Source organism: Calonectris borealis, chromosome 5 (assembly GCF_964195595.1).
Source record: "Calonectris borealis chromosome 5, bCalBor7.hap1.2, whole genome shotgun sequence".
NCBI classification, from domain to species: Eukaryota; Metazoa; Chordata; class Aves; order Procellariiformes; family Procellariidae; genus Calonectris; species Calonectris borealis.
Window position 1 is genome coordinate 16,500,837 of NC_134316.1, and position 25,839 is coordinate 16,526,675.

Consider the following 25,839-nt stretch of genomic DNA (forward strand, 5'->3'; position numbering starts at 1 on the left):
TCATGGGACCTTGAGCTACCAGCGGCCAGAGAAAAGCTACTGAAAAGATTTCAGTATCCTTAGCTGCCCTAATTCAGATTTTAACTTCCGAAGGGACTGAAGGTGGTCAGCACCGCTCAGAAATAGGCCCTGAAAAGACAGCTGACGCAAAGCTTTGAAACTAGCTAAAATTCTGTGGTTTCATCTCGCTTTCCTTTGGTACAATGGGCAGTGAAAGAAAGTACCTGCAACAGTTGCCCTTCTGACACGTCATTCCTGAGTAACAGGATACAGGCTAGAGAAGAAAATGCCAGCAAATCTCATTTCTTAAAGTAGTTTATTTTCTGTTGTATATGCTTACTGCATAGCAAAATAATGTGTCTATATATTTACATGATTTAAATTAATGTCATATTAATATAATAACATTTTTATACTTTACTTCTCAGTACCAAATACTCAAAAATCTCTTCCGTTGCCTTAATAACCTCTGTATGGAGTTCGTTTTATTTAATGGTTACATGAACAGCATGCTCGTGAATGAGACAGTATTGATAATGATGGAGATAACAGAAAGCCTTGCAGTGTTTCATCATAGGTGTCTTGGACAATTTAAAGAATGAACAATAGACATATTTATGACATAGGATTATACTGGATTATTAAAGAAAACCTATGGAAATTGTCTATAAATCATCTACAGTGATCTAAATCCCACAGTTTTTATAGCCTATCTGCACACTTCTAGAGCATTTTTGGGTTTAATTATTTGAAGGTTTAATACAAATTTCCCATCTTAGATGGAACTTTTTTGCTCCATTCAAACTCTGATGAATAAAGACCACGCAGTAGCAATCTGAGTTTACTTATGTCACCAAACACCATTTCCCTTGGTGTTTTTTAGGTTGTAACCTTAAGTGCTTTGAAAAGAACAAAGGCTCTGTTAGTTTCAGAAGATTTTAGATCATCTCTAACTCCATTTCCAATCAAGGTTCCTAGAGATAAAAGTGCATACTGACAATTCAGTACACTATGAGTTTATCTTCTCTGTAAACTCAATTTAGATCATATATCCAGTCCAATTGGGGAAAAGCTATCTTGTATTAAAATCACTGAGACTAACTCTACAAATAAAATGTAGGTATTATGACAGTCTGAAAAGGCCATTCTTGAATACTCTGAACTTTCAAGACCCCTGGTAGCTTCAGTTAGATTTCTAAGGCAGTTAGGTGATGCTCTCCTTCAAATTCTCAGTTTCTTCTACTTGTGAGATTATACCAGTTGTGCTGAGCTTTTATGTTTCTATGAAATAAAATTACAAATATTAATTATGCTTCGTGAATATTAAAACCCAAGTCTCTGAGCTGAAGTGTAGGTATGAATGTAAATAACATTCACTCACTCTAAAGGAGTAAGTGAATGCTTTTACCCCGATGCAGAAGGGGTAAAGAATCTCCTGCTACAAAGAAAACTCAGCTAACTTTATGCAGCTGGCTGCAGCCTTCCTTCCGCTACTGTTTTACCTTTATTGAGCTACTTTCCATACATACAAGCTGATGTAAACCTGTAACTAGCAGGGGTAGAGCAATTGCAAAAAGGCAGAGCCTGTCAATCAAACAATCAAAATAGTTTTGGATGACTGAACAGAGAAAGTAAAAGCCTGGAAGGTGGCCACACCTAAAAATCCATTTGAATAATAGACCTACAGGATTCATTTACCAGAACTTACTCAAATACAAGCCCCTCCTATCAAAAATCTAGCCTAACAAACTGTATGGGTACCATAAGCAGTTTCACAATCCTGACAATAGCTTCTATATTGGGGCTCTGTTCAGAGAGCTGTATGTACAGGTATGTACACCTTAGAAATGCAAACATTTCAAATGATATATGCATCAAATATTATTCAGCCATGAAAGTGTAAATACTACTACATGTTTATTCTGTGGACGAGTAGCAGATGGATATTAGTGGAGACTGATATGTTAGAAGGCTTTTTTCCTGCAATGAACAAATTGTGCTATCGTGGTAATGGGAAAACAGACTTTTTCCTTGGGTATTCACTTGAAATAGAAGTTCTTAAAGTGTCCAGGGAGTTTTCCATCTGCACAGACTGTGATTTTCTGCACCTCTTTGGGAACAAGTCCTTGTAGAATTCCACAGCCTTCTTCTGGAAGTGCTTCCCGACAATTACATACAGAACTGGGTTCAGGCAGCTGTTGCTAAAGGCACAGTACGTAGCTACCTGGGTCACTATGTCATTGATTTCTTCCAGGCATTTGAAAGTGGGCATGAGGTAACAGATTGTGTCGATGAACGTGCTGATCTGGAATGGAAGCCAGCTAATGATGAACAGCAAGAGCACAGCAAGGACCAGCATGGTAGCTCTCCTCTCTGTCTGGACTAACTTCAGTTTTTGTAGCTCACTACTTCGTAAGGCTTTGACGATATGCATAGTGCAATACATAATTACGCAGAGCGGGATCACAAAGCCCACAATATTCAGCAAGCAGTTGTTTGCAGGCTTCCAAAAGCTGGATGGATAAACAAGACCACAGGCTGTGATGTTGTATTCTTCGTAATAGTGTAACTTTCGGAACAGCATTGTAGGTGAACATATGAGCAACGCACACGTCCAGATTACAAAGCTATTCCATTTGGCACAGATAGTTCGTCGCATCCGTCCAAGAGACATGGTTTTCACCAAGGCCAGATAGCGGTCGATGCTCACTAGTGTCAGGAAATAAATGCTAGAATAAAAGTTCATGTAACTCATTACGTTGACAGCTTTACAGAGGAACAGGCCAAAGGGCCATTGAAACTTATTAGAAATATTAATGGCCCAGAAAGGTAAAGCACAGACTAACATTAGGTCAGCAAGTGCCATGTTTGCCAGGTAAATTTCGGCCACTGTGCAGCGACTCTTGTGGAAACACAGGACTATGAGGACAAAGGAATTTTCTATTGCTCCCAGAATAAATATAAACCAGAGGAATCCAGGTTGAAAATCCTGTAGCCATTGCCATACATCTGAATTAATACATTCATACTGATGCAGCTGATGCACTCCTGAATTATTGTGGAAATTTGCCGGACTGACTGTGAGCTCCTGGGTGGCCATGATGTTGTAAAGCTGTGTAACGTTTTCAGTTGTCATGGAAATCATATCTGTGCAGAGAAAAAGATTACATTAGATTGCTACATCTAGCTCATTGCTGCAAAAGGCACAATAAGAAAAGCTGGTTCTGCTTTTCCTACTGTCCTAAAAAGTGCCGCTTTGAAAAGGCTTACAATTCTCTGGGATGCCTTCTTGTAGATGCCCTGCATGCTTGCAGAGAATTTCACAGGCTAAACTGCTAGGGACGGCACAGACCAACTTTAAGTGGGTGAAACAGAGGGGATAAAGCAACAGCAGACATTGTAGCCAACAGGTTAACTGAAGAGAACATTTACCAATCTCTTTTCACCAGAACCAAGCTGCACCAAGTCTTTTCTAATTCTTTGAGGAGGTTGATGGTTACTTTCTTTTCTTATCTTTGTGTATCGATAGCCATAGTCTCCTGATGTACCTTGTGAGTCTCATGTTGCTCATTGTTATGCTGCTAGTCCTGTGGCATGTCCCTCAACATTTTACACCCTCACCTGTAAAGCAATTGGGTGGAATTCAGTGCTGTTTCCTCCTCACACAACACCATATTTTTTCCCAATATTATGACTGTCACAGCAGACATTTAGTTTGCAGCTCTAGTTTGCACTGAGAAAGCTGCAGGAGCAAGCATCAGTCTTAGCAAGCAGTGAGGCTTTCTCGAATTCTCACGGGAATCACCTGTGTATTTCTGTCTCTGTGTTACAATATCTCTTCCTGCAAGCAAGTCGCAGGAGAGATAAATAGTTGAATCTTTGTAAGGGAACTTGGTTTTAATAGGTCTGCAGTGGGTGGGTTGGCAGTTTGGCAAAGATGGTGGCCATCATGTAAGCCAGGACCTGCCTGCAGACAGGCTGTAGTGAGACAATTTGAGTGCAAGAGCACACTCTGAAAATCAGGTGCTGTACTGTAAATATTCTATGGGTCAAAACAGCTTGGGGTCTCACAGGGAGTTATTCATAGGCATAAATGTCAGATATGTGCTTAAATGTTACAAGACCAAACAGAAGTTGAGTGTCCAGCATCCACTCAGTACTGTTAAAATGTTAACTGTGGCTCTGAGATAATGAATGCCGAGATATTATGCAAATACAAGACTGGCTTCCCAGATCTGTATATATAATTCTCTGGACTGGGTGACAGAAATACTGTTGTCTTTTTCCAGCTCTTTAAAATACCACTGTTTATGTTATGGTTTGATTGGAAGCTTTTCAGATGTATTTTTGATTAAGACATTTGTCTGATTCAGCTGGTAACTTGGCACTAAAAAGGGGCCACATTTGTAATTCCTGAAAGGATGGGGTTCTCATTCGTTCTCTGGTTACTGGATTTGTTGGTTGATAAGTGTCAGTGCTCGATATGCGTGTAGACATTTGGCATATCGAATTACTGAAAAATGGTGGTCATATTTTGTGTACTTAGTTTTAATTAAGCACTGTAGTGCTTGAGAACCAAAAGCAAAGATGAAGACCGCATTTTTACTAAGTACAGTAAAGGCAGTAAGAAAGGAGACTCTGTATACTGTAAAATTTATAACAGAGGTGTCAGGCAGGACAGGTCAATTGGATAAAACAGGCAAGTGGGACTGAGAACCTTGAAAGACAAGGCAACTTAAAAATGGACTAATGGACACAAAACAAAATGTCAGTAATGCACGTTTCCAATCCTTCATAACTTGAGCAAAGGACAGTACTTGCATAAACTGGGAAACAACATAAATATTCACATTCTCCAAGTTCATCCTCTCAAACCCTCAACTTTTCAAGCCCATATCTAACTACACGAACATATCTCCATCCTCTATCCTGCTTTTTCATTAACCTTGTCATTGTTAGAACCACCTCAATCTTGAGACACCTGTATCCTTTTGATTTCTGAATGTTTTCAACCAGCATCTGGGGAATGGGTTGGTGGAACCTCTTTATTACACAGCATTACATGTTGTAGACACCCGACCAGTGATCTATGCTTTTGGTGATACTGGTTATCTGGAGCTTTTAGGTCTAATGGATATGGATTTAGTTGTTCTGTACTGAAAGCAAATACCATCTGCAGTGCATGCTATGCAACATTGCCAATATTCTGATTTATGTCCTCTTTTCATCTTCCAGGTGCAAGCAACTTACTCTAGGTTGTAAATGCTTCGGTTAGAAATCTTACTTTTGTTTGAGCCCTTCCAGGCATAGCAGAGCACCTGCACCTATAGTGCATTTTTCTGCCACTTTATTTGTTCATATGTCAGCACAATGGAATATAAGACAATAACAAAAGCCTCACTGAAACCCAGATATGCCTGATCTATTGCTTCTACTTTATCATTAGGCCAGATTGGATTAGTCTGACACAGCTTTATTCTTGACAAGTTTATATTGGCAGTTCCTTATCACTTTGTTATTCTTTATTATCCTCCATATGTGGATATACCGATTATTTAATATTTTGCTGTCATGTTTTCCAGGTATTTAAATGAGATTGACAAGTCTGTAAATCTCTGGGTCCTGCTATCTGTGCCTTTTAAAGATAGGTATTGTGTTTTGCCCTCTCTGCACTTCTGAAATGTCTCCATTCTCCTTGGTTTCACAGACATAAAAATTGATAGCAAAGATTTCCTCTCCTAATTCCTGAACCACACCAGGGTGGGTTATATACGACCCTGCCGCTTTGCGTACCTCCATATATTTAATTTGTTCTTTCCCAATTCACATAAATCCAATTGTTCAAATCAATCATCTCAAATATCAGATCACAATCTTCATTTCTGAAAGGACTAACACAGAGTTGTCATTGAACTCTTCATCGTTCTCTGAGTTACTCGTTTCCTTTTCCTTTTGGTAACAGGCCTAGACTTTCCTCCATTATCCTCTTACTTTTTATATATTTATAGAAACATTTTATGTTACCTCCTATGTCCCCTATTAACTGCAACTCATTTTTATCCTGATGTTTTTGATATCTTTGATGTTCTGAGTTCTTAAATAATACCTCAGGTAGCTATACTTTTCTGTAATTAATCTCTCTATAGCAAAGCCTGGCATCAAGGTGCTGATATTCATAAACACTTAAATATCTCAAAGCCCAACCGTTGTGGCTGTGAGAGATGCCACTAACAAATTGCAAACAGCAGTTTCAAGTCTCCTTTTCTGTGTATGCTGGCACTTTACACTGTAAAAACACATAGAAAGTGAAATGCTAATGGATGATCAATAAAAGGTCATCTGAGAACAGAGAAGTTCTGTTGGGTGATGCAATTAGCAAAGCTGTTTCTTCTGCTGGTAGTGGGCTGTGAACCAGCAGAAAGAACTGTAAGTGCATTATTTTATGCTGAGGTTGGATGTATGCATATATTTATTAAGATGTTCATTAGTAATTCAGAGAGTGGTCATAAAGGTTATGTTGGCAATTTCTATGCCTCTTCCTCATTATATGACTAATAGAAAAACAATAAACAGGAATTAATTTACAGCAAACAGCAGCTCAAAAACTGCCTACTGATTTATCATATTTTTCCTACAATTAATCTCTTCTAGATTTTTTTTTTTTAGAAGGGAAGGCCCTAGAATACTTTAAAATAAATTACTTATACACATTACTGTGATCCAGGAACAGTGTGCAGGGGCTAGTTAGGATGTGACCAAGTCCATGACATGGGGCTTCTGGTGATCTGCCTCCTTGGTCCGTAGCTCAAGCCCTTCCATAAAGCGTTGGTAGAAATGTGGGAGAGAACAAGGTAAAATGTGCTAATGATCAATTTACAAACCCTATTTAAATGATGTGCTCGGTGCTATTCTTATAGCACAGGAAACTCATTTGAAGTATGTGTTGACTGAATAAATTATGATTTACACAGCCACAATTTAGAAAAGGGAGTGATGTCTATTTTCCATTAGCTTATCAAAATTCAGTGAAAATAAATGTGACCCCTTCACACACTCTCTACAAACGCTTTCTGTGCAACGCAAGACAGGCCTAATGTCTCAGCTGGGACCCTCAAAAAGATTTTATTTGACAGTTTTGATTGAAACACTGCCCAGCTGAAGCAATCTATCATTACTGACCATGAGGGACTCCTGTGGGGGCTGAGTTTGTCCTTGCTGGAGTTCACTTCCTACTATTAGTTACCTCCTCCTTACAGTCACTAAAAACGTTGTCAGTTATTGTCTCATGTTGTTCCAGAATATTTTTTGCTAATAGCATTGGGCACAAATGGCAAGGTTTTGATAGTGGGGGGCTGCAGGGTGCCCTGTGTGGGAAGCAGCCATGACCTGCCCTGCGCTGGTGGCAGCCAGACTTGTGCCTCTTGTAGACACCGCCCTGTCCAAGGGAGGAGGGCTTTGGCGTCGGCTGATGCAGAGATACGTCGAGCAATGGCTGGATCCTGCCAATGCTGCAAATGAAGAACCCTTGCAGAGGGACTGGGAAGAAGAGGATAATCAACTGTAGTTGCTGGGCTGTTGGATTGTGTTTACAGGCAAGGGGAAAGGGACCCCAAAAAGGTGGTGGTCACCAGTGCCATGACCTGAGAACTCCGAGGGCTGGGCACCATCACTAACGCTCCTTGGTATTGTCTGGTAACCTGGTGGGATGTCCTGCTGATCAAGGACTGACCTGTATGTACTGTACTGGGGAGAGTGTGCCAGAAGACAGGCGTGAGGTTATCTGCAAGCCAAGGATAACACGCAGAGTCCAGGGTGTGGTGAACCTTGGAATGTTGTACAACCCAGCTGTACATGCTGGGACCTATGGATGTTCTTGAAAGAAAAGAAGCGGGATGTGATGAAGCGGGATGTGATGAAGTGGGACAAAAAGCCCTTTAAGGAACAAGAGCTGTGAGCTAAGCAAAGCAGGGGGAAAAAAGGTCAAAGCTATTGAAATAACTACTTTAACAGAACAACTTTTTCTTCCATTTTTCCTAACATAATTGATGTAAATGCCCTTAATGATAACTGCAGAGCAATGGCTGTCATTCCACGGTGTGCTTCAAGTTTACAAGCCAAAGGGTAACTAAAAATTTCACTTTTGAGAGGTAACAACTCCATATCTTTTTTTATTGCCTTAATTTTCTGACAAATTAAGGAGTTGATTTGCATTAAAATAACCTTTTCTCTTGCAAGGTTATTTTTGTCCCAGTCAAGTTATTCAATCTGGTTCAACATGGAGCCTCATGAAAGTGAAGAGTATAACTGTGAGGGCAGCCGCAGGGTGCAAAGGGACAGTCAAGGGTGAATGAAGAACACAAAATGTTTAAGCTAACATTGCCACAAAAAGCGTCCACTGATCTACAACCTCAAATGTGCTAAAGCCCATTAGAGATTCATTATACAAAGATTGGAAATTAAAAATTAAAGTCATGAGGTCAGTAAAAGCAGAACATTTTAGGAATGTTTCAGACACTTCCTCTATCTCTCCAAAATCCTTAGTGAATTTGGTGGGTTGACCCTGGCTGGATGCCAGATGCCCACCAAAGCCGCTCTATCACTCCCCCTCCTCAGCTGGACAGGGGAGAGAAAATATAACAAAAGGCTCATGGGTCGAGATAAGGACAGAGGGAGATAACTCACCAGTTACTGTCACAGGCAAAACAGACTCAACTCGGGGAAATGAATTTAATTTAATAAGAATCAAAGCAGGGTAATGAGAAAAGCTAAATCTTAAAACACCTTCCCCCCACCTCTAACTTCTTCCCAGGCTCGACTTCACTCCTGGTTTCTCTACCTCCTCCCCTCACAGCGGCACAGGGGGATGGGGAAAGGGGGTTGTGGTTAATCTGAACTGAGAAATAATTATTTTTAACATTAGAGGCTATTCCAGGATCAAAACAACAGGATCTTCAAGTTTCTCCAGCCACTAAATCATTCAATTTCAACCTTGACAACCTCAGAAGTTTTAAAGACCCAGCTGGATAAAGCCTGGATGGCATGGTCTGATTGCACAGCTGACCCAGCTTTGAGCAAGAGGTTGGACTAGAGACCTTCTCGAGATCCCTTCCAACCTGGATTATCCTAAATTCCTTAATTTGTGCTTCTTGTGCTAGTAAGTGACACTTCCAGTTGGATTAAGGCCAACAAAGAAAAGCTGAATTTCAGCAGTGAGTGCCCGAGCTTGCTAGAGTTTCCTAGCTCACCAAGGTGTCCTCGCTCACCGAGTTTCCTTAGGAAGCGATGGACATTTTGTTGAAAGTGTGGGAACTGGCTTTTGCTAAAGTAATTCTTTTTTTTTCAAATATTGGGACACAAAATTGGCTCTTCCATAGCACAGAAGGAACTGGAGAAAAGTTGTTTCGTATTATCTAGGGTTTTCAGCGGAAAGAAGAAGGTAGCGTGAGTGCCAGGAGAGCAGAGCCTGCGCAGCCAGGTGTTGAGAGGCCAACACAGGTGACTGAAACGTGCTGAGTTAGTCTTCTGCATCTATGCTGACGTACTGGGCTGTTGGAGCCGTGTTTCAACATGTGTGTACTGCTCCATTTACCTTTCTAATCTTTATGTTGCTTCAGTTATCTCTTTAGGTGGCTAGAAAAGAAAGAAAAGCCCCGAGAGAGAAAGAGAGAGACATCTGGAAGACTTAAGCAGAGACGTTAAGTCAGTGGAGCAGGAGGGATGCACAGGAAATTAAAATAGAAATCTACAACTCGGTCTGGCATAGCAATGGGAAGTTTTGCCTCTCTTTTCAATGGGAATCCTGAGGGATTGTATTCAGTGTGTATAGAGGAGATAAAAAAATTCTGTGATTTTGAGGGAGAGAAGCAGCCAGGTATTTGGGAGGCAATTCAGGTACTTGAATATGGGCGTTCTGGGAAGTGCAGGGTGTCTGGGAGGTCTGCATGGGGTTGGTATATGATACAGGACCTGCGAGAGGTGTGGTCTTCTGGAGCCAAGCACCTGGAGTTTCTGAAGCACCCCCAGACACTGCAGGGGCAACTTTGCCCCTTGATGTTAGCACTAAGATTGGAGGGTGGGGGGCATAACGCCGTTGTGAAACTAGCAAATCTTTGGGCTTAATAGAGCATTATAGAGACTATAAAATAGAGCATTATAGCTGTAAAATGAAATATGGAATTATAGCAAAGGAAGATAAGGAAAAATTCTGGGAATTAGTCTGTTAAAACAGCCCCGGTTTTAAGGGCTCAAAAAGAGAAGCTGCTGATTTCTTCCAGAAGAAATGGTTAAAATACAAGTTTTGATTTTTAAGTATTTGAAAAATAGAATAAAGGAGGCTTGGGTCCATAATTGAAATGAACAAGAGTCTGAAGTAGTGCTAAATGTATTGGACCTTGGCTTAGTGTTGGTTTTAAGGAAAATTCCTGCTTCTTGTCTTTTGGGAGAATAGGAATGCTGTGTAAAGCTCTGTGCTACCTTGGCAACAGCTAAGGCAGATGAGCTACAGGAAAAGGTTTTTGTTTTTTACTCTTTTGTGTTCCTTCTGACAAAAGGAATTATCTATGGGTAAAATAAAAGGGGGGAAAACCAAAATGGCCTCTCTATACTAATTTTTGCTGACTTTCTGACCTTTTAATAATTTGCATGTTCACAACACCGTCCTAATTCCTGAGAACTCTGTATTCCTCAAAGTTGACTTAAACCCCATCCAACTATCTCAAAGGCAACATAAGCTAGAAATGTTCAGCAAGAAATAACTTTTTAAATTAACCACTTTCCTTGTAGAAATATTCCCTCTTCCTTCTCTGAAGCATGGAGGAGGGAAAACGCACATTTAGTCAGAAATGTAACACCATACAGCTCTGATTGTCTATCATTCCTATTGTAACATTGATAAATGCCATTATTATTGTATTGTTCATTAGCAGTAATTTTACTGAGAGTAATTTACAAATGTGAGTGGATTCAGTCTTTCAGAAATCTTTTTTCCTGTGAAAATTTATCAGATGAGCTGTTATGAGGCTATTTACTCCCAGTCAGTGGTGAGCACAAGGGCTAGATGGTGAGCTTGGGCACACTTATTGGGCACTTAGTAAAACAAAGTGCTGTAAAGATTTAGTTGCAGTTTTGTTGCACGTGTTAGCTCACTTAGCTGTTCTTTGGAGCTGTGTAATTCCTCTCGTATGGAAAACTTTAATAGATCCTGGATTTCAGAAAGTATCCCAGAAAATGGGATACTTAGTGATACACTGGGTGAGAAATGCAGAGATACACTTGCAGAGAAAGGCTGCATCAAAGCTTCATTAAATTAAAAAGGGAAGGGTATAAGCAAATAAATAGTAGAAAATGCCAAATCCCTTGAATACTGTTCTAGGGTTGTTTTGACAAAGGAATGAAATACGCGGGTAAATATCTCAGCTGTTTTTTTCACAATAAACCTCCTAATATTTGAAAGTGTTTGGCAATAAAAGTAAATGAGGTCTGTAAGTGTGAAGCCATCAAGAATTGAAAATTTGATACATACAAGACCAGTACATAGTCATGTGCTCACAGCAACAATTCCCTAAGTTAAATTTAGACCTGAATAACTGGTTTAATGTTTTGTTTTCCTGGAGATTTCTATTATGTTAACACTGTGCAGCTTTCCCCTTCCCTTTTGTACATGATGGATTGGTAAACACAGTAGAACTTCCTGTACTTGTTCAGCAACTTTTACCATTGTAGTTCAGAAGCAGAGAAACAAGATGAATTCAAAAACTATCAAACTACTCTGAAAACAGAGATGATCACTGCCTTTCTCCCCCTCCCAGCACACACTTCAATTTCTGCTGTTTAAACACCTCTGAGAAAGTTTAAGCTGTTATGATTTACCGAGTTATTATTTTCTCCATCCCCAGCTTTCTCAACATGGTATATGTCTACAAAGGAATGAAGTATATGATGCTCTTAAATCTAAGTGTTAATCAAGCATAAGCCAATTTGTTCCTCTCTTTGTAGTCATTGGGCAGATGAGAGACCTATTTCCAAGTCTCCATTCTGTTTAACTTGAAACAAAATCTGGAGCTCAGGTGATCCCCATGTCTGTATACTAAGAGGCCACAAGCTTATTGAATAATGTTGATTGAAACTATTTCTTTTTATGATGCTATTTCAAATGGGTATAAATACTTAATTGTTGTAGCAGGGACATCAGTCTGATTCTTCCATCTTTGGAAAATATCACCAATTGCAGGGTTTATAATGTCAGTCTCTCTCTCCTTGTGAATACTGAATTACTTGCTGCTGTTCTCAAGTCTCTTTAATGTGCTTTAATTCCCCAGGAGCTTAATCTTCATGGATCCCCCAACTCCTGCCCCCTTAGACTTAATGCGACTCTGCTCCAGAACCTGGTGTCAGGAGTCTTGAGCAGCTTTGTGTCCCCGTGAACCAAGATGATAACTTTCTGATTGTCTTACAGCAAGGCATGTTACTCTCACACAATGCACTCAAGTCACAGCTGAATCTAGACTTTTTCTGTGTGTACTGTAGTGTGTTTGCTCAAAATGTTTTGACAACGGAGAAGGAAAATATTCAAACAGAAGAAAACTGACCACAAACTCACTCTGCAAGGTTGGCAGGGTATTTTGTTCTGTTCTTTTTGGCATTCCCCATATGAGAACAGGTGAGGTTAACCATGAGTGCTCATTGTCCAAAGCTCAGCCAACATCTAGCATTTAGGTTAGGGTTAGGGTCAGGAGAGAGAAAAACCTAGGAGCTGCAGTAGGAGTGTGACTGCAGAAGCAGTGCAGAAGTGAAGAACAGTCACCCAAATGAGTTCTTCCTTGAGAACTTTTTCATGGGAACCATGGCTGGTCGTCATGGTCCAAGACTCAGCACATGTCTAGGGTTTAGGCTTGGGCTAGGAGACTCACAGACTATGTCTGCTCTTTCAGAGATAGGGTGAGCCCTATCATGCCTATACATGTGTGTTTATCACACTTCCGACACTGTGTCTTATCAGTGCTCTTGTATTTTCCCATGTAAATGATATTGGGTGAGCCTATTTTTGCACACCAGTATCTTGGGCTTTGTTGACCGCACTTGCTTTCAGAAAGCTCCAAATGTATCGTTGAGCTTAGGGTCCATCTGCTGCCATATCTGACTTCTGTTCTTTTGGGTTTTGTTTACTTGATCTTCTTATTTGGTCCAAAACGATGTTTTGTATTTCATTCTTGGTAAGGTAAGGGTCAAACTTTGCAAGTGGCATCAAGCTTTTCCCTTCCTTTTCTCAAGTTGTTTGGTGCCTTTGAGGGCAAGCACTAGCTTACATCAATAACGTAAGTAGGAATGCTGCTACTTCACTAGGCAGACATTTCAAATAATGCCAGGGTAGGATACGTCCCTGAATACACTGGTTTAAGATTCCCACTCAGCCCAGCTTTCAGGATGGCTGGCTCTCTTTCTCAAAGGCACCGACAGAGGAGATGCTGAAGAAAATGGAGAAATGAAGATGGCAGATGTAGGTCAGGAGCCCTTGCAAATTTGCAAGTCACACAGGTGGAGGGGAAGGGAAATGTGCCTGATGGAGACAGTGCTGTCTGGGGCTCTGATTATTGCTAGGTAGAAATAAGTAAAGAAGGACAATACACTTGGTTTGTAGTATGGGTGAAATAAACCCAAAGCTTGGTCTTATTTACTTAGACTCACAAAGCTCACTAGTTTCTATCATTAGCTGAAAGTCCTCCTGCCAACACGGGCAATAATCAGATAATATTTGGCTCACATTTTTTCATCTTTGCAGAATTTGCACTCAACATTGGATCTGTTGTTGAGAAAATGATTGTCTATTAACATAATTTATTCCTGTGCCTAGCTGGGTCACTGCCTGGCTTGATAATATCTCCCCCGTTGCACTGTCTTGCAAATAGTGATGGATGGGAGCGAGCCTAACTGCACATTTGTACAGGGAGCGAAGGAGCAAAGGCACTGCTTGGAGTGAAAGTAACATGCTCTGGCACCAGGAACCACACGGGGCTCCCTGTCGGGTGGCAGTGACTGCTGGGAAAGCCTCAACCGTGTCCCAGGTCTGAAATCTTGCATCTCCCTTAGCCCTCCTGCAGCACTCGTGGTGTCTGTCTACAGAGCTGAACGATCACAACTTGCACAGTTTAACTGAAGTACGAGGACAAATGAGAGACTATAAACTTCCTGAGGTTTATGATGTGACATGTAGATTTACCAGGTTGGAGTAGGGTGAAAGGAGGTTGTATCCCCTCCCTTAGGCACTGCAGGCACCACAGGAATTCTCTGTCGTATGACAAGGGATTGCTGTACTCCATCACCACTGCAAAATTCGAAGACCTTAAGGCACTAATGTTGTGAGACCCATTTAATATCCATTGCAGGAGTCTAATGTCGTGTGAAATGGCACGTCTGATGGTATCAAAGAGCACAATGTGTCTACCAAGTGGCAGACAATACCTTGAGCCTACTGAATAGCTAAGGTAACCTGTATCCAGTGATAAAGAAATAAAATGTTAGTGATTTTATCAAGAGTAGCTTGTGCAGCTAGATTATATTTCTTTGTTAAAGTAAGAATTTCCTGCTTTAGAAAACAACCTTTCCTGAAACGCAGATAGATCAGAACTACTGCAAGTACCATGCTGAACACAGCTAAGCTGGAAAAGAAATACGTGAATTTTCAACTGGCCCACAACAGTTTTTGAGAGGTGGGCTGGAGGAACTGTTCAAACTGTTTCTAGGGTAGGTTCTCAGAACTGGTCTTGGGGTTTGACTAATTAAATAGTTACAGGGCTGATCTCAGTATGAAAGACAGGCGAGCACTGATGAAGCATGCCAATGACATAAATTGCTTGATATCTTCATTACAGAGAACAATGGGAATATCCTGCAGAAAGCACTGGACAATATTAATAGAGCAACAGAGGTGGAATAATAAGAGGAAAAAACTGTAAGTCCTGAAGCACTTCTGTTCCCCAAGAAGATGTAGTAACTGATGCTCCTTTATTCTCCTTGCAGTAGTGGAGACACAGAAGAGCTGTTCAGCAGTGCACAAAACTCCACTTAAGACTCCCTCACTGGTATGCCCGTGGATGGCCTCTAAAGCTTTGCTCTTTGTTGTGTTACTCCTACCAGACCTCTTCAGCTCAGTTTAGCCACTCCTTTCTCTTAGCAATTGAAATACTGCTCTCTTCCCTGGGTAGCAGCTCCAAGTTCTCATGACTAGGCAAAATGTGAAGGTCTAATGGCCAAATAGTACTTGCCAATATTGCTCCCTTTGTGCATTAAATGCTTAATGGAGAGATTTGCCTTTCAGATGAACTGGCTCTGTGCCCTGAATGCACTTTTCTTCCAGCACCTCGAGAACACTGTAGCAGCCATTTAGAAAAAAAGGCAGAGATTTGCCACCTCCAGTGCCTCCAATCGCTATTGTTTACACTGTTGTCAAGGGTATTTGCAATAGTGCAGCATTTCCTGCACGTTTTCACCACTGGCTTTTACAAGTATGGCCTTTGAGAAAAGCCCAACTGTCTCCAATAGCAAAGATTGGAAGTTCATAGTACGTCTGGCTGACTGGTTGCTTTCCCAAAGTCTAATAGCTATTTCTTTGACAGCTGCTGCTTTCCTCGTTTCTTATCATATAGGTAACTGATTATTTTACTCTGGAGTTGATTAAGTCTCTGTGGTATTTTGCAAAACCATAGAAGATGTTCTAAACTGTCATATTATGTCTGCAAACATACAAATGCAACTGCAACTACAAATAGTCATCCCCACCGGCAGCTGGAAATGTTTCAGTCACTACTGCTTTTTCTATTGCTGAGCCCCATGCTGATGGCTCCGTGCAAGCAGAGGAGTCCTTAGCGCAGAGGGCATCACAGGCAGTCTGCCCTCTCTATAAATCAGTAACAATGCCTTGTCTTCTCTTAATGCCTTCCACCAAAGGGGTATACGGATGGCTTCGCTGAGTAATGGTGCAGTTTTTAAACAGCATGTTGGGCTCTGACAGCAGAATAGACTAGAAAGTATGATAACTATATAATGTTCAATTGAAATTACAGCTTTAGTTTCAAGCAGGTAGAACTCAGAGGACGTGATATTTATCCAGGTTGTTCAAGTTAGCACCTCTACCACATGGGCTTCTTAAGACAGTCTCAGTTTAATTTAGAACCTCTGTCAACAGCTGTAGACCATCTCAAAAACTACATTAAACTATAAACTCAAATTTCAACCTCCTAAAAAGCCTGGGTTTTCTCATGGACTATCCCAGTGAATGATCCCCAGCCTCACTGATTTGTGTCATGGAAGGCCATACAAGCATGACATGATACTCATTGTAGGTTGTCTTTACGAAAAGAATCGGTGGAGGGTTTTTTGTTTTATTTTGTTTTTTAAAATTTCATACTCTTTTAAGAACTCCTAAAAGCAGAGTGCAGCAGTGCGAGCACTGGTGAGTTCCCTTCTCGAGGAGAAGTTTAGTCTGGAACGTGCTTCACTTCTTAAATGATAAACTTCAGAAAGCCATTTTGCCTTGCTCTTCCTAGGTCAAACATGTCCTGCTATGTTGTTGCTTGAGCAGCTTGGACAGTCATTTTGTGTTATTGTCGTATCTCTGCTCCTGACTTAGCCAGTACATGAAGCATTTGCAACTGGAAAGAGGTCAGTTTTCAGATATCATGGTTAAAAATCACCACGGCCTGTATACTGCAGAGGAAAGCTCAAAACCAGATGTACATATTGGAAATGGTGGGTGTGTGAGTAACTATAGTGAACTTCAGACTGTATTGCAATTACCTCGACAGTCACAGCAGATAAAATTGGATATACATCCAAATGTAGTCTGTTTTTCTGCTGAAAACCCAGGGGAACTCTAATGACAATTCTTAACTGGGAATACACCATATTTCTACTGGAAGCAGTAAGTATTCAAATAAATGCTGATAGGGATTTGGTGATTAACTAAGTTGTACAAATGTCCATGTGGCTTTCAACACTGAGAGGTCTGGAAGGTTCAGGACACTTCTCCAGCTGAGAAGTGGTGTGATTTACAACACTGATTTACAACTGTCAGTGTTTGGATTACAATTTAATTTTTGCCTTTTCATGCTTCGCCAGTGTTCTGAAATGAAACTGTGTGATAATTTATTGTCATCCCTCTGTTAGCAACAGGAGATGTCAGAGCCTCGCTGGAATCTGGTGCAGACAATTTGTTTTTCACTCTCTATACATGGGTTTTGAGCACTGGTCTTCACCAAGAAGATATGTCTGTCTGCTCTTTCCAGAACATCAGAGCCGACAAAAAAAACATGGTGAGAATTTAGAGAGACAGGTTTCCTTAGTATATGCCACAGCTCCTTCAAAGAACTATTGTACCCAAAGCTAACAAACTCCAAAGATCCTTCAAAGACTGAGCAGTCGCCTGGTGTTGGGTTGTCACGGGGTGGCTCTGCATCCTGACGCAAAGTCGGAGACCTTTTCCTGTCTGCACAGGGATAACAGTTAATGGATCACGCTTGCTGGTACCTCACACTCAAGTATTACTACAGCTACATAGGAGATATTTTACTAAATGTTGGAGGAGGGGAATTTTCTTTTCCTATTAAAATGGCTATCAAAACAGAAAGTTTCTGGAGAAACTGATTTTAAAAGAAAGATTTTTCACAAAAGATTTGGGGAATTCAACAGAAAATATTTTAAAGTTGTCATTTCTGATCTTGAACAAAGGAGGAGACATCCTGATTGCTAACAGCTTAGCAGGAGACCCAACTCACTCTTGCTCTGTCTGGCCAACTAAACAGTTTGTTATCTTTACAAAGTGGAGCAGCTCCAAAAACAACGGAATGAAAGAGCCCAACTCACTACAGTTTATCCCCCAGGCACTTGCTTAAGAAGGAGGATGCCTCATTCAAAATCCCTAATCTGTGCTACCTATTCCCAAGCAGATTTCTCCTGTGTGTGTGAATGTGTTCTGTGTTTTGGTTCCTTGCTTTCATGAAAAATGTCAAGATTCTTTAATTCCAGACGGGAATTTCACTTCTTTCTGCCCTTCCCAATTTTTCTGTGAAACAGAAATTTTGTCTTCTGACCAGCTTTGCTAATTTTGAAAAATGTTCTAATTTAAGTTAATCATGTCACCTTTGAACTTGCGTACCATCACTTTTGCAACCGCTGTAGACCATGAAGCACTATGTTGTATCGCACACGACAGTTTTCTGCAGCAGGCAGAAAAGGCTCGTGGCAGGATCTCAGGGCAGGAACAAGCGAGGAGGAAATGAGCGGATGGGAGTTCTGGAAGAGAACATAACGCTGCTAAGGAAAACAAACACAGGAGAAATGCTGCTGCTGGGAAGGAAGGATGGAAGGAAGGAAGGAAGGAAAAAAGAGGGATTTAATTTCCCAAGAGGAAAAGGGTTCCAAAACAAATAATGAATAAGGATTCCTGCCCGAGTCAGGTATATACCAAAGTTATGAGAGTTTTATCTGAGATTTTCATTTAAAATCTTATAAAACCTAGATAGTTTACACAGTTTGGATCCTTATTTTACTTAGCTTCAAAACAGTACCGAATTTGAAATTTTTTGATTCTAGTATTTAAAGTCAAATATCTCTTCAATTTTTTAAACTTATTTGATCAGAATTCATTTATCCTAAGTCAAACCTTATTAATATGTTCCATTTAATCTTTTTTTAAAAAAATGATGCAAACGTGCAGGGGAAACTACTTACACAGTAAACATGTCTATAGTGATACATGATACAAAGTGTAGCAGAATTAAATTCCAGACGTCTCATACTGTACAGTTATGAGCTGTAATCATGACTCGAATGCCAATTTGTACACTATGTCTATTGTGGAAGAAAACAAATTGCTGTCGTCTCGTATTTCCAAAAAAGACTAACGTTTCCATAACGTTGCAGGAAACACCTACACAAAACTGACTCCACTTTGTTACTTCTCCTTCCTTCTGCTTCTGGGAAATGTCCCTATGGCTGAGCCAGCTGACTGGAATTTCTTGGCTATAAGGTCACTCTTTTAATGAAAAAAGTTTCTCAGTGGAATGATGTAAGTAGAAGGTGAGAGCATACAGTTATCTTGTGCAACATGCCTGTACATGCTGTTTTTTAAAAAAAAATACTTATGTTACAAATTAAAATCTTCTGTGAACAATATCCCAGCCATTCATGAATTGCATTCGTGTCTGATTCGTTATGACTACTTTAGCCACGTTGGAATAGTATTCCTTTGAAAACGAACTTGCAACTCTGTGCTGGTGTTGGCTGGGACAGAGTTAATTTTCTTCACAGTAGCTAGTATGGGGCTGTGTTTTGGATTTGTGCTGAAAATGGTGTTGATAACACAGGGATGTTTTAGCTATTGCTGAGCAGTGCTTACACAGAGTCAAGGCCTTCTCTGCCTCTCACCCCACCCCACCAGCGAGGAGGCTGGGGGGGCACAAGGAGTTGGGAGGGGACACAGCTGGGACAGCTGACCCCAACTGACCAAAGGGCTATTCCATACCATATGACGTCACGCTCAGCATATAAAGCTGGGGCAAGAAGAAGGAAGGGGGGGATGTTCGGAGTGATGGCATTTGTCTTCCCAAGTAGCCGCTACACGTGATGGAGCCCTGCTTTCCTGGTGATGGCTGAACACCTGCCTGCCAATGGGAAGGAGCAAATGAATTCCTTGTTTTGCTTTGCTTGCGTGTGTGGCTTTTGCTTTACCTATTAAACTGTCTTTATCTGAACCTACGAGTTTTCTCACTTTTACCCTTCCAATCGTCTCCCCCATCCCACCCGGCAGGGGAGTGAGCAAGCGGCTGTGTGGTGCTTAGTTGCCGGCTGGGGTTAAACCACAACAAACTCACCAAGAAAAAAAAGATGAGAGCCATTTAGAAAGCTCCTAAGTTTTAAACTGGTGCCCTTGTTCTTGTAAATGGTTAGTCCATCTTCTTCATTACTTGACTTTGTTACTTACTGTAAATCTCTACACAAAATGAAGACAAAAGATAACTGCTTTTGCTTGTTTGTTTGCCCATGAGGGATAGTCCCAGATCCTCATGACTTGGAAATTTTGGCATTAACTAGAAAAAAAAAAAATCCTTGCCCAAGCGAAGGAGAAGAAATAAACAAACACAATGGTCTTGATCCTAATAGATGGACACATCAGAAATGTCTGATGAAAATATTTGTTGATCTTTTTGTACCAAGTAAAAACGTGGGAACCAGGAAGGAAGGGGTGGAGGCTCCTTGAGGGATTGTCCCCTAGTAATAGGTAGGACAGGGATGCGTGGATAACGTGATTATGCAGAGGAAAATGTATTTTACTTCTCTGACAAGATGCTAATAAATATCTATCTATGTTTGTCTATATAGGGATATATATGTGTGTGTCTATATATATGTCTATGTGTGTGTATAGCGAGAGAGGAGAGAGAATTTCCACAAAGCAAACATTTCCTGGTCACCTTTAGTGTGACAAACCATTTGCCTGCTGTTTTGCTGTTTACTCTGGGAGAAAGTGGTTTGCATTTTTTCCAGTGCCCAGCACTGTAAGGACCAGGAACAGCAAAACTTTCTGGGTGATGCCAAGGAGAACAACCATCTGTGAGCTGGTCTGGAGCAGGTAGAGTGGGAACCTGCACAAGGAACATCATATGGGAGGGTTCTCCAGAGTACAAACACAGTGTCTGGAGGGTTTGATCTAGATGGCTCAGTATAAAAAAATAAGAAATCCATCCTTAAGCTCAGATATCACAGATTGAGACGAGACCATTATAATAAATAACCTGACGACACTAGGCTGGTTGTTAGATTCATTGGCTGAAGTTCAGCTTTGAGATCAAGCTGTACAGTTACAAGGGCTAAAATTTGACTTGGAGCGTATTTTGTGTCCCACAGCAAAGTTTACCTGTTGTGATAGTTAAAGGAACACCCACTGCATAGATTTCTTTCTTGTCTTCTGATTGCACAGGTAGGAAAACAAGACTTTCACAGACCTTTCCCTCTGGAAAAAGAAGCCAGAAAAAGCATGTGGCTACCCTATCGTGTTTGGTAAGCAGATTACTAGTGAGAAAATCACTCATCTCTGCTAACAGGTCTGTAAGACCTCATCTGCTATAAACTGACATTACTCTGCTGATGTGGATGGCTGTGAGCATTCAATCCAGCTGAGGATCTAGGCTGTGTGCTTAATTGTATCACCTTTTATGTCCCTTCGTCTGGTTGTTTGCTTGGTGTGCTGTTTGCCCCAGTCTAGCAGGTAGGACCTGGAGCACAGCTCTGCAGATACTGCCATACTGTCTCTGCTATACTGATGACCGGAGGCTTCGGTGATAATCAGTGTGCAAAAGCCACGCAAGCATAGAGACAGGCTTTGCCTCAAGGAGCTTATAATCTAAGCAGAAGCCGAATATGATACACAGAGTGTAGAATATAGCTTGTTATAGGGAAAGACTGCTGGAGAAGGAGATGAGAGGTGCATGGGGACCTGAGCTAAAACCTAGCGACGTATACTGCAGTATTTCTGTCTTCCTACTTACTTGTTTAAGGATCAGGTCCTACCTTTGAATTATGAAGGCTTCACAGTTGCTTTTTGCAAAAATGCTCAGGGGACCTGAAGAAACACTTCCAGTTTACTGGCCTGCCCGCTCTCTGCAGGCAGTTTACCCTTCACATCAGGAAAGTGCCTTGGGTTATTGCTTTGCTCCACGCATGTGGGCAGAGGGCTCACATCACCCTTCTGGAGGTGAACCTGCTGCCCGTCTTTTGTACCCCATGACCACTTCAGAGCAGCACCCATTCAGTCAGCCAAACAGCTAACAGGAAATCGTAGAGCTGTGGCGAAGGGACAGAGCCCCTCCAGAGACACAGGGGTGCAGGCCCCAAAGAGCACGCCTGCAGCGTACTCCCTTCTGCCGAAGCAGGAACAGTGCAGGAGGAAAACCAGCTATGGCCAGTTCTGCCTCTGGGCACGCATGTATAAATCCTGTTAATATCAAAAAGTCCTGGACCCCTAGCCATAGTTCACTCTCCTTTTTGTGGAGTTTACCTGTAATCTCAGATAATGTGAGTGGGAGAAACAGATTTCTGCATTTTGACAGCTCCATCCTCTGCAAATTAGCCACAGTCTGAAGTCTGCCTTAGTTTACAGCAGTATCACCACGCTGGCATACCTTAGTGTACAAAGCTCTTCACTACTGGATGCTCTGCAAACCTGGATGATCAGATTTGTCTGCAGAGATCACAAAAACCAGCCCAACTTTGCTGAATTGAGTTGAGGAGTTAACATGTAGGGGAGGTAAATATAGCGCAGAAGCAAAACCAAGTCAAATCCACCCCTTCAGGGAACATCAAGAGTCCTGAAGCATTCTGTTGAAGTTTGATGTAGCAGCTTTGCCACAATGTCTGAATGCTTTGGACTTGCTTATCAGCAGACTGAAGGTAGTACGCTTTCAGCAGGCTACTTTGCTCCTTGTGTTTTTCTGATCTGCGTCCCACTAGTGTCTGTTCTCCAATATTTAACTCCTTAGTGGGGTGTTGGACCGTGACCAGGCTCCCTCAGTCCCAGTGCCCTAGCATTACTTCTAAACAAGTGATATATCACCCCTGTGGTGGTTGCTAGCAGGTGCAACTTCATCTGTGTGAAGACAGCAGCCTGCAGAGTCCAAATTTAAAGTGTTGCTGTGGTGCTCTCGTCCTCTGTGCTTTCCCACTGCAGTTGTGCCTACCTCCCTCGGGGCTGTCAGGGTGCAGGGATGCCCTCTCCTCCCTCCGTCCCTGGCCGTGCGTGCTTGCTGAGAGGGGCACCCAGCTGAGGGGAGAAGCTGGTTCAGCCATCTGCCTGCCAGCTGCAGGGTTTGTGGGTCAGCACCCAGAGACTGTGCAGTAGGGTGTGATTCTTCAGCAGCTGCCCGTTCACCCAGAGTTGCTCTGGTTATAGAGGACTGGCCAAGGAAAGCTTTTGTCTCCACTTTAAAGTACCATGTTTGTTCACAGCTGGGTATCAGCCAGGCAGAGGCACATCTTTCCAGCTCGATGTGTGGAAAATTTGAAATATGCTAAATGCAAGAAGGAAGGAAGATAAACCTTTAGATAAGGTAGGGGAAACTCAAATGTATGGAGTACTGTGAGAGAGTTTTAAAAAAACATGCCAATAGAACAAGGTTGGTTTATGTGTAACTTCTAAAGAAAAGCAGAGGTTCTAGCTAAATGGCATTTATTCTCAGGGTTTTTTAATTTTATCTTGATTAGCATTGCTAATGAGTTGAGGTGTACTTTTGCTGTTGACTTGGTTACTGGGAGGGAATTTGTTTTGAAAGCAAATTCTCTGATGAGTTTTCCTGGACTTGCAATATGATTTTTTTTCCTACTGTGACTTTGAAAACAGTGGGATTTGGGTTTCTAAGAGCTTTTTATCCCCTTCTTTCCATTAAAAACAGACTATCAAATATTGACTATTCTTAAGCAGCGAATTTTAGGCTCTTCATAATGAATGTGCTAAAATTCTCCCAAATTCCTCTTGTTTTCTGTCTGAGGAAAAACTTCGAATATTACATAGCTATAAGAATTTTTTAAAACTGTGTTCCAGTGCGATGATGAAATCCTTATTTCAGGAAGCTCTAACTCAGTGGGAAAGGCAGTTTTTTTGTTGGATTGTTGGTACAAAATGTTCAGGTAACTCTGAGTAACTCAGTTAATCTTGTCCTAACATGTACAGGGCCCAGTGGAAAACCTGAGCTGTCTCTGCTCTGGCTGTTCCAAAGTCTTTATTAACTTGGGTACATTTATCCCTTCTTTTTGTGTTTTCACTATTCACATTGAAAACACGACAAATATATTTGGAAGTCTTTGAATGATCCTGAGAAGTGAGAAGTGAGAAGATGCTTCTCTTCATTTTTTTCTTAATGATTGCACACTCTCAGAGAACAGCAGACAAGGTAAAAATCATATGACTGATACTACTCAATATCCTGATACTTCAATCTTAGAGACTCTGCTGTAAAAAGAGATTGTTTTTATCCTAGATGTCTTCTAGCTTCTTTAAGAAAATATGTACAGCTGTTCAAGATAAAAATATACCCTTACCTTAGGAGACAGCATCTGTAAGATTACACGCAGTGTATTACAACAAGGATTCTAATGACAAACTATTTGAACTCTTTTGGTTTTATGGTTATTTTGTTATTATTATGCTAAGACGGCTGCTTAGGATACTGAGTAATGGAAAATGAATAGCTAAAAGTATAGCATATATTTCAACCTTTAGTCTTTTTGTTATATGATCCTAATTACAACCTCAGTTCTAAGCTTTTCTTTTCTTTTATCAGTATCTTATAAATCATGGTCCTACTGCATTTTTTATTTGGATACAGATGTTAGAAAGAAACTGATAATGTTGCTTAAAGGTAATCCAAAACTTTTCTTCTTTGTAACATAAGAAATAGCTTTAAAGGTTTAGTCTTTGCCATTCAATCAATACAGGCGAGACAGGGTAGCAGTGTAAGGTACACACACATACACACCTCCTGCCCCACAAAGTTTACAATCAAAATAATAAACAGAGAGAAAACGATCAGTATGTACAGAAAAGAATTGCCTCTGCTTTCTCCCTACCATTTTGTAGGTAATTTCTCAGCTGAAAACAAAGTTAGCTGCTTGCACTTTCTAGATTTTTTGTGAGATGAAAGAACGGGGGCCCATGGTGTGATAAGAGACACGAACTGTCTGTCGGACAGAAGAAATCCTTACCCTCCCGTAGCCCATACACTGGATAGCATCTGTGGCAGGTGAAAAACCCTGTGCCTTTGATAGGTTGGGTACTCTGAAATAAAGCATTTTTCTGTAAATGCTACAGCTCTGCAAAACCTGGCAAGTTACAAAATCACATTACCAATAATTATTTTTCTCCTCTGTGTTCCTGTAACACTAATAACATCAGCTCTTTTGTCACTGAACCAGAAAATATTAAGAATTCAAGAAGTGGTTTCCAAGAAGCAGTAAACCATACTGAATTTAAATAATGAGAACTTTTCATATCAAAGGGAAGCGGAAACGCATACCTTGACTGCAAATTCACCACTGAGCAGATACAAATGAGTGAAGTGCAACCCGCCTCCGGGAACAGCCAAGCTCCTTCTGTGGTATGAGTAAGTCTAACTTCTGGTTTTCTGCCCCTCCCTGAACAGAAGACTCATCCCTCTGTTGGTGACATCACACTCCTGGATTTTGTCCCATACTATATTTTAAAAGCAACGTTTGTCTACTGTATCCAGTATGAGACCGTTGATATTTGAGTATGTGTGGTAAACAACAGAAATCCAGCTAAAATATTGCTGTGCCACAGTATGTGTATAAAACAGCGATGTGTTTGCACAACAGCTTCCAGAATTGTGCGTGAGCACACGTGCACACACACACACACACACACAAATCTGATCCAGATTTTGGGGGATGGTGAGAGCATTTTTTTTTACCGGTATTAGACACAATCAAGAGTTAAACAAGTCAGTTTTTTGAAGGACTTGGATCCTTAAAACAGAAAAGATCAAATATCCCATTTACAGCCTTACATACTTCTCTTTCATGGGAAGAAATTAACTGTTTATGTTTCTGGAAGACACTGCTCTTCCTCAGCAGAAGTCTCTGACTACTCAGTCTGCTGAGAACTAATACAGAATCCAAATACCGCTTAAAGATGTAAATTGGACCAAAATTTCTTCAAGCTTAGGGATGAGATCTCTATATGAAACAGAATGATACTCTAAGAGCAGAGCAGAGCCTTTTACCTACTACACTGACTTTTATTCTGCATTTGAGATAATTCACAGACAACTAATTTTA

The 25,839-nt window shown here is 41.0% G+C and overlaps 1 protein-coding gene across 1 annotated transcript; it reads right to left on the bottom strand.

Annotated features, from left to right (window-relative positions):
* Positions 1–299: 299 nt before the first annotated feature.
* Positions 300–25,138, bottom strand: BDKRB2 (bradykinin receptor B2). The gene is made up of 2 exons (XM_075151159.1): positions 25,059–25,138; positions 300–3,147 (listed from the first exon to the last, which is right to left on the bottom strand). The coding sequence occupies exon 2, from the start codon at positions 3,143–3,145 to the stop codon at positions 2,000–2,002; it is 1,146 nt and encodes a 381-aa protein (XP_075007260.1). The 5' UTR covers positions 3,146–3,147; positions 25,059–25,138; the 3' UTR covers positions 300–1,999.
* Positions 25,139–25,839: the final 701 nt, after the last annotated feature.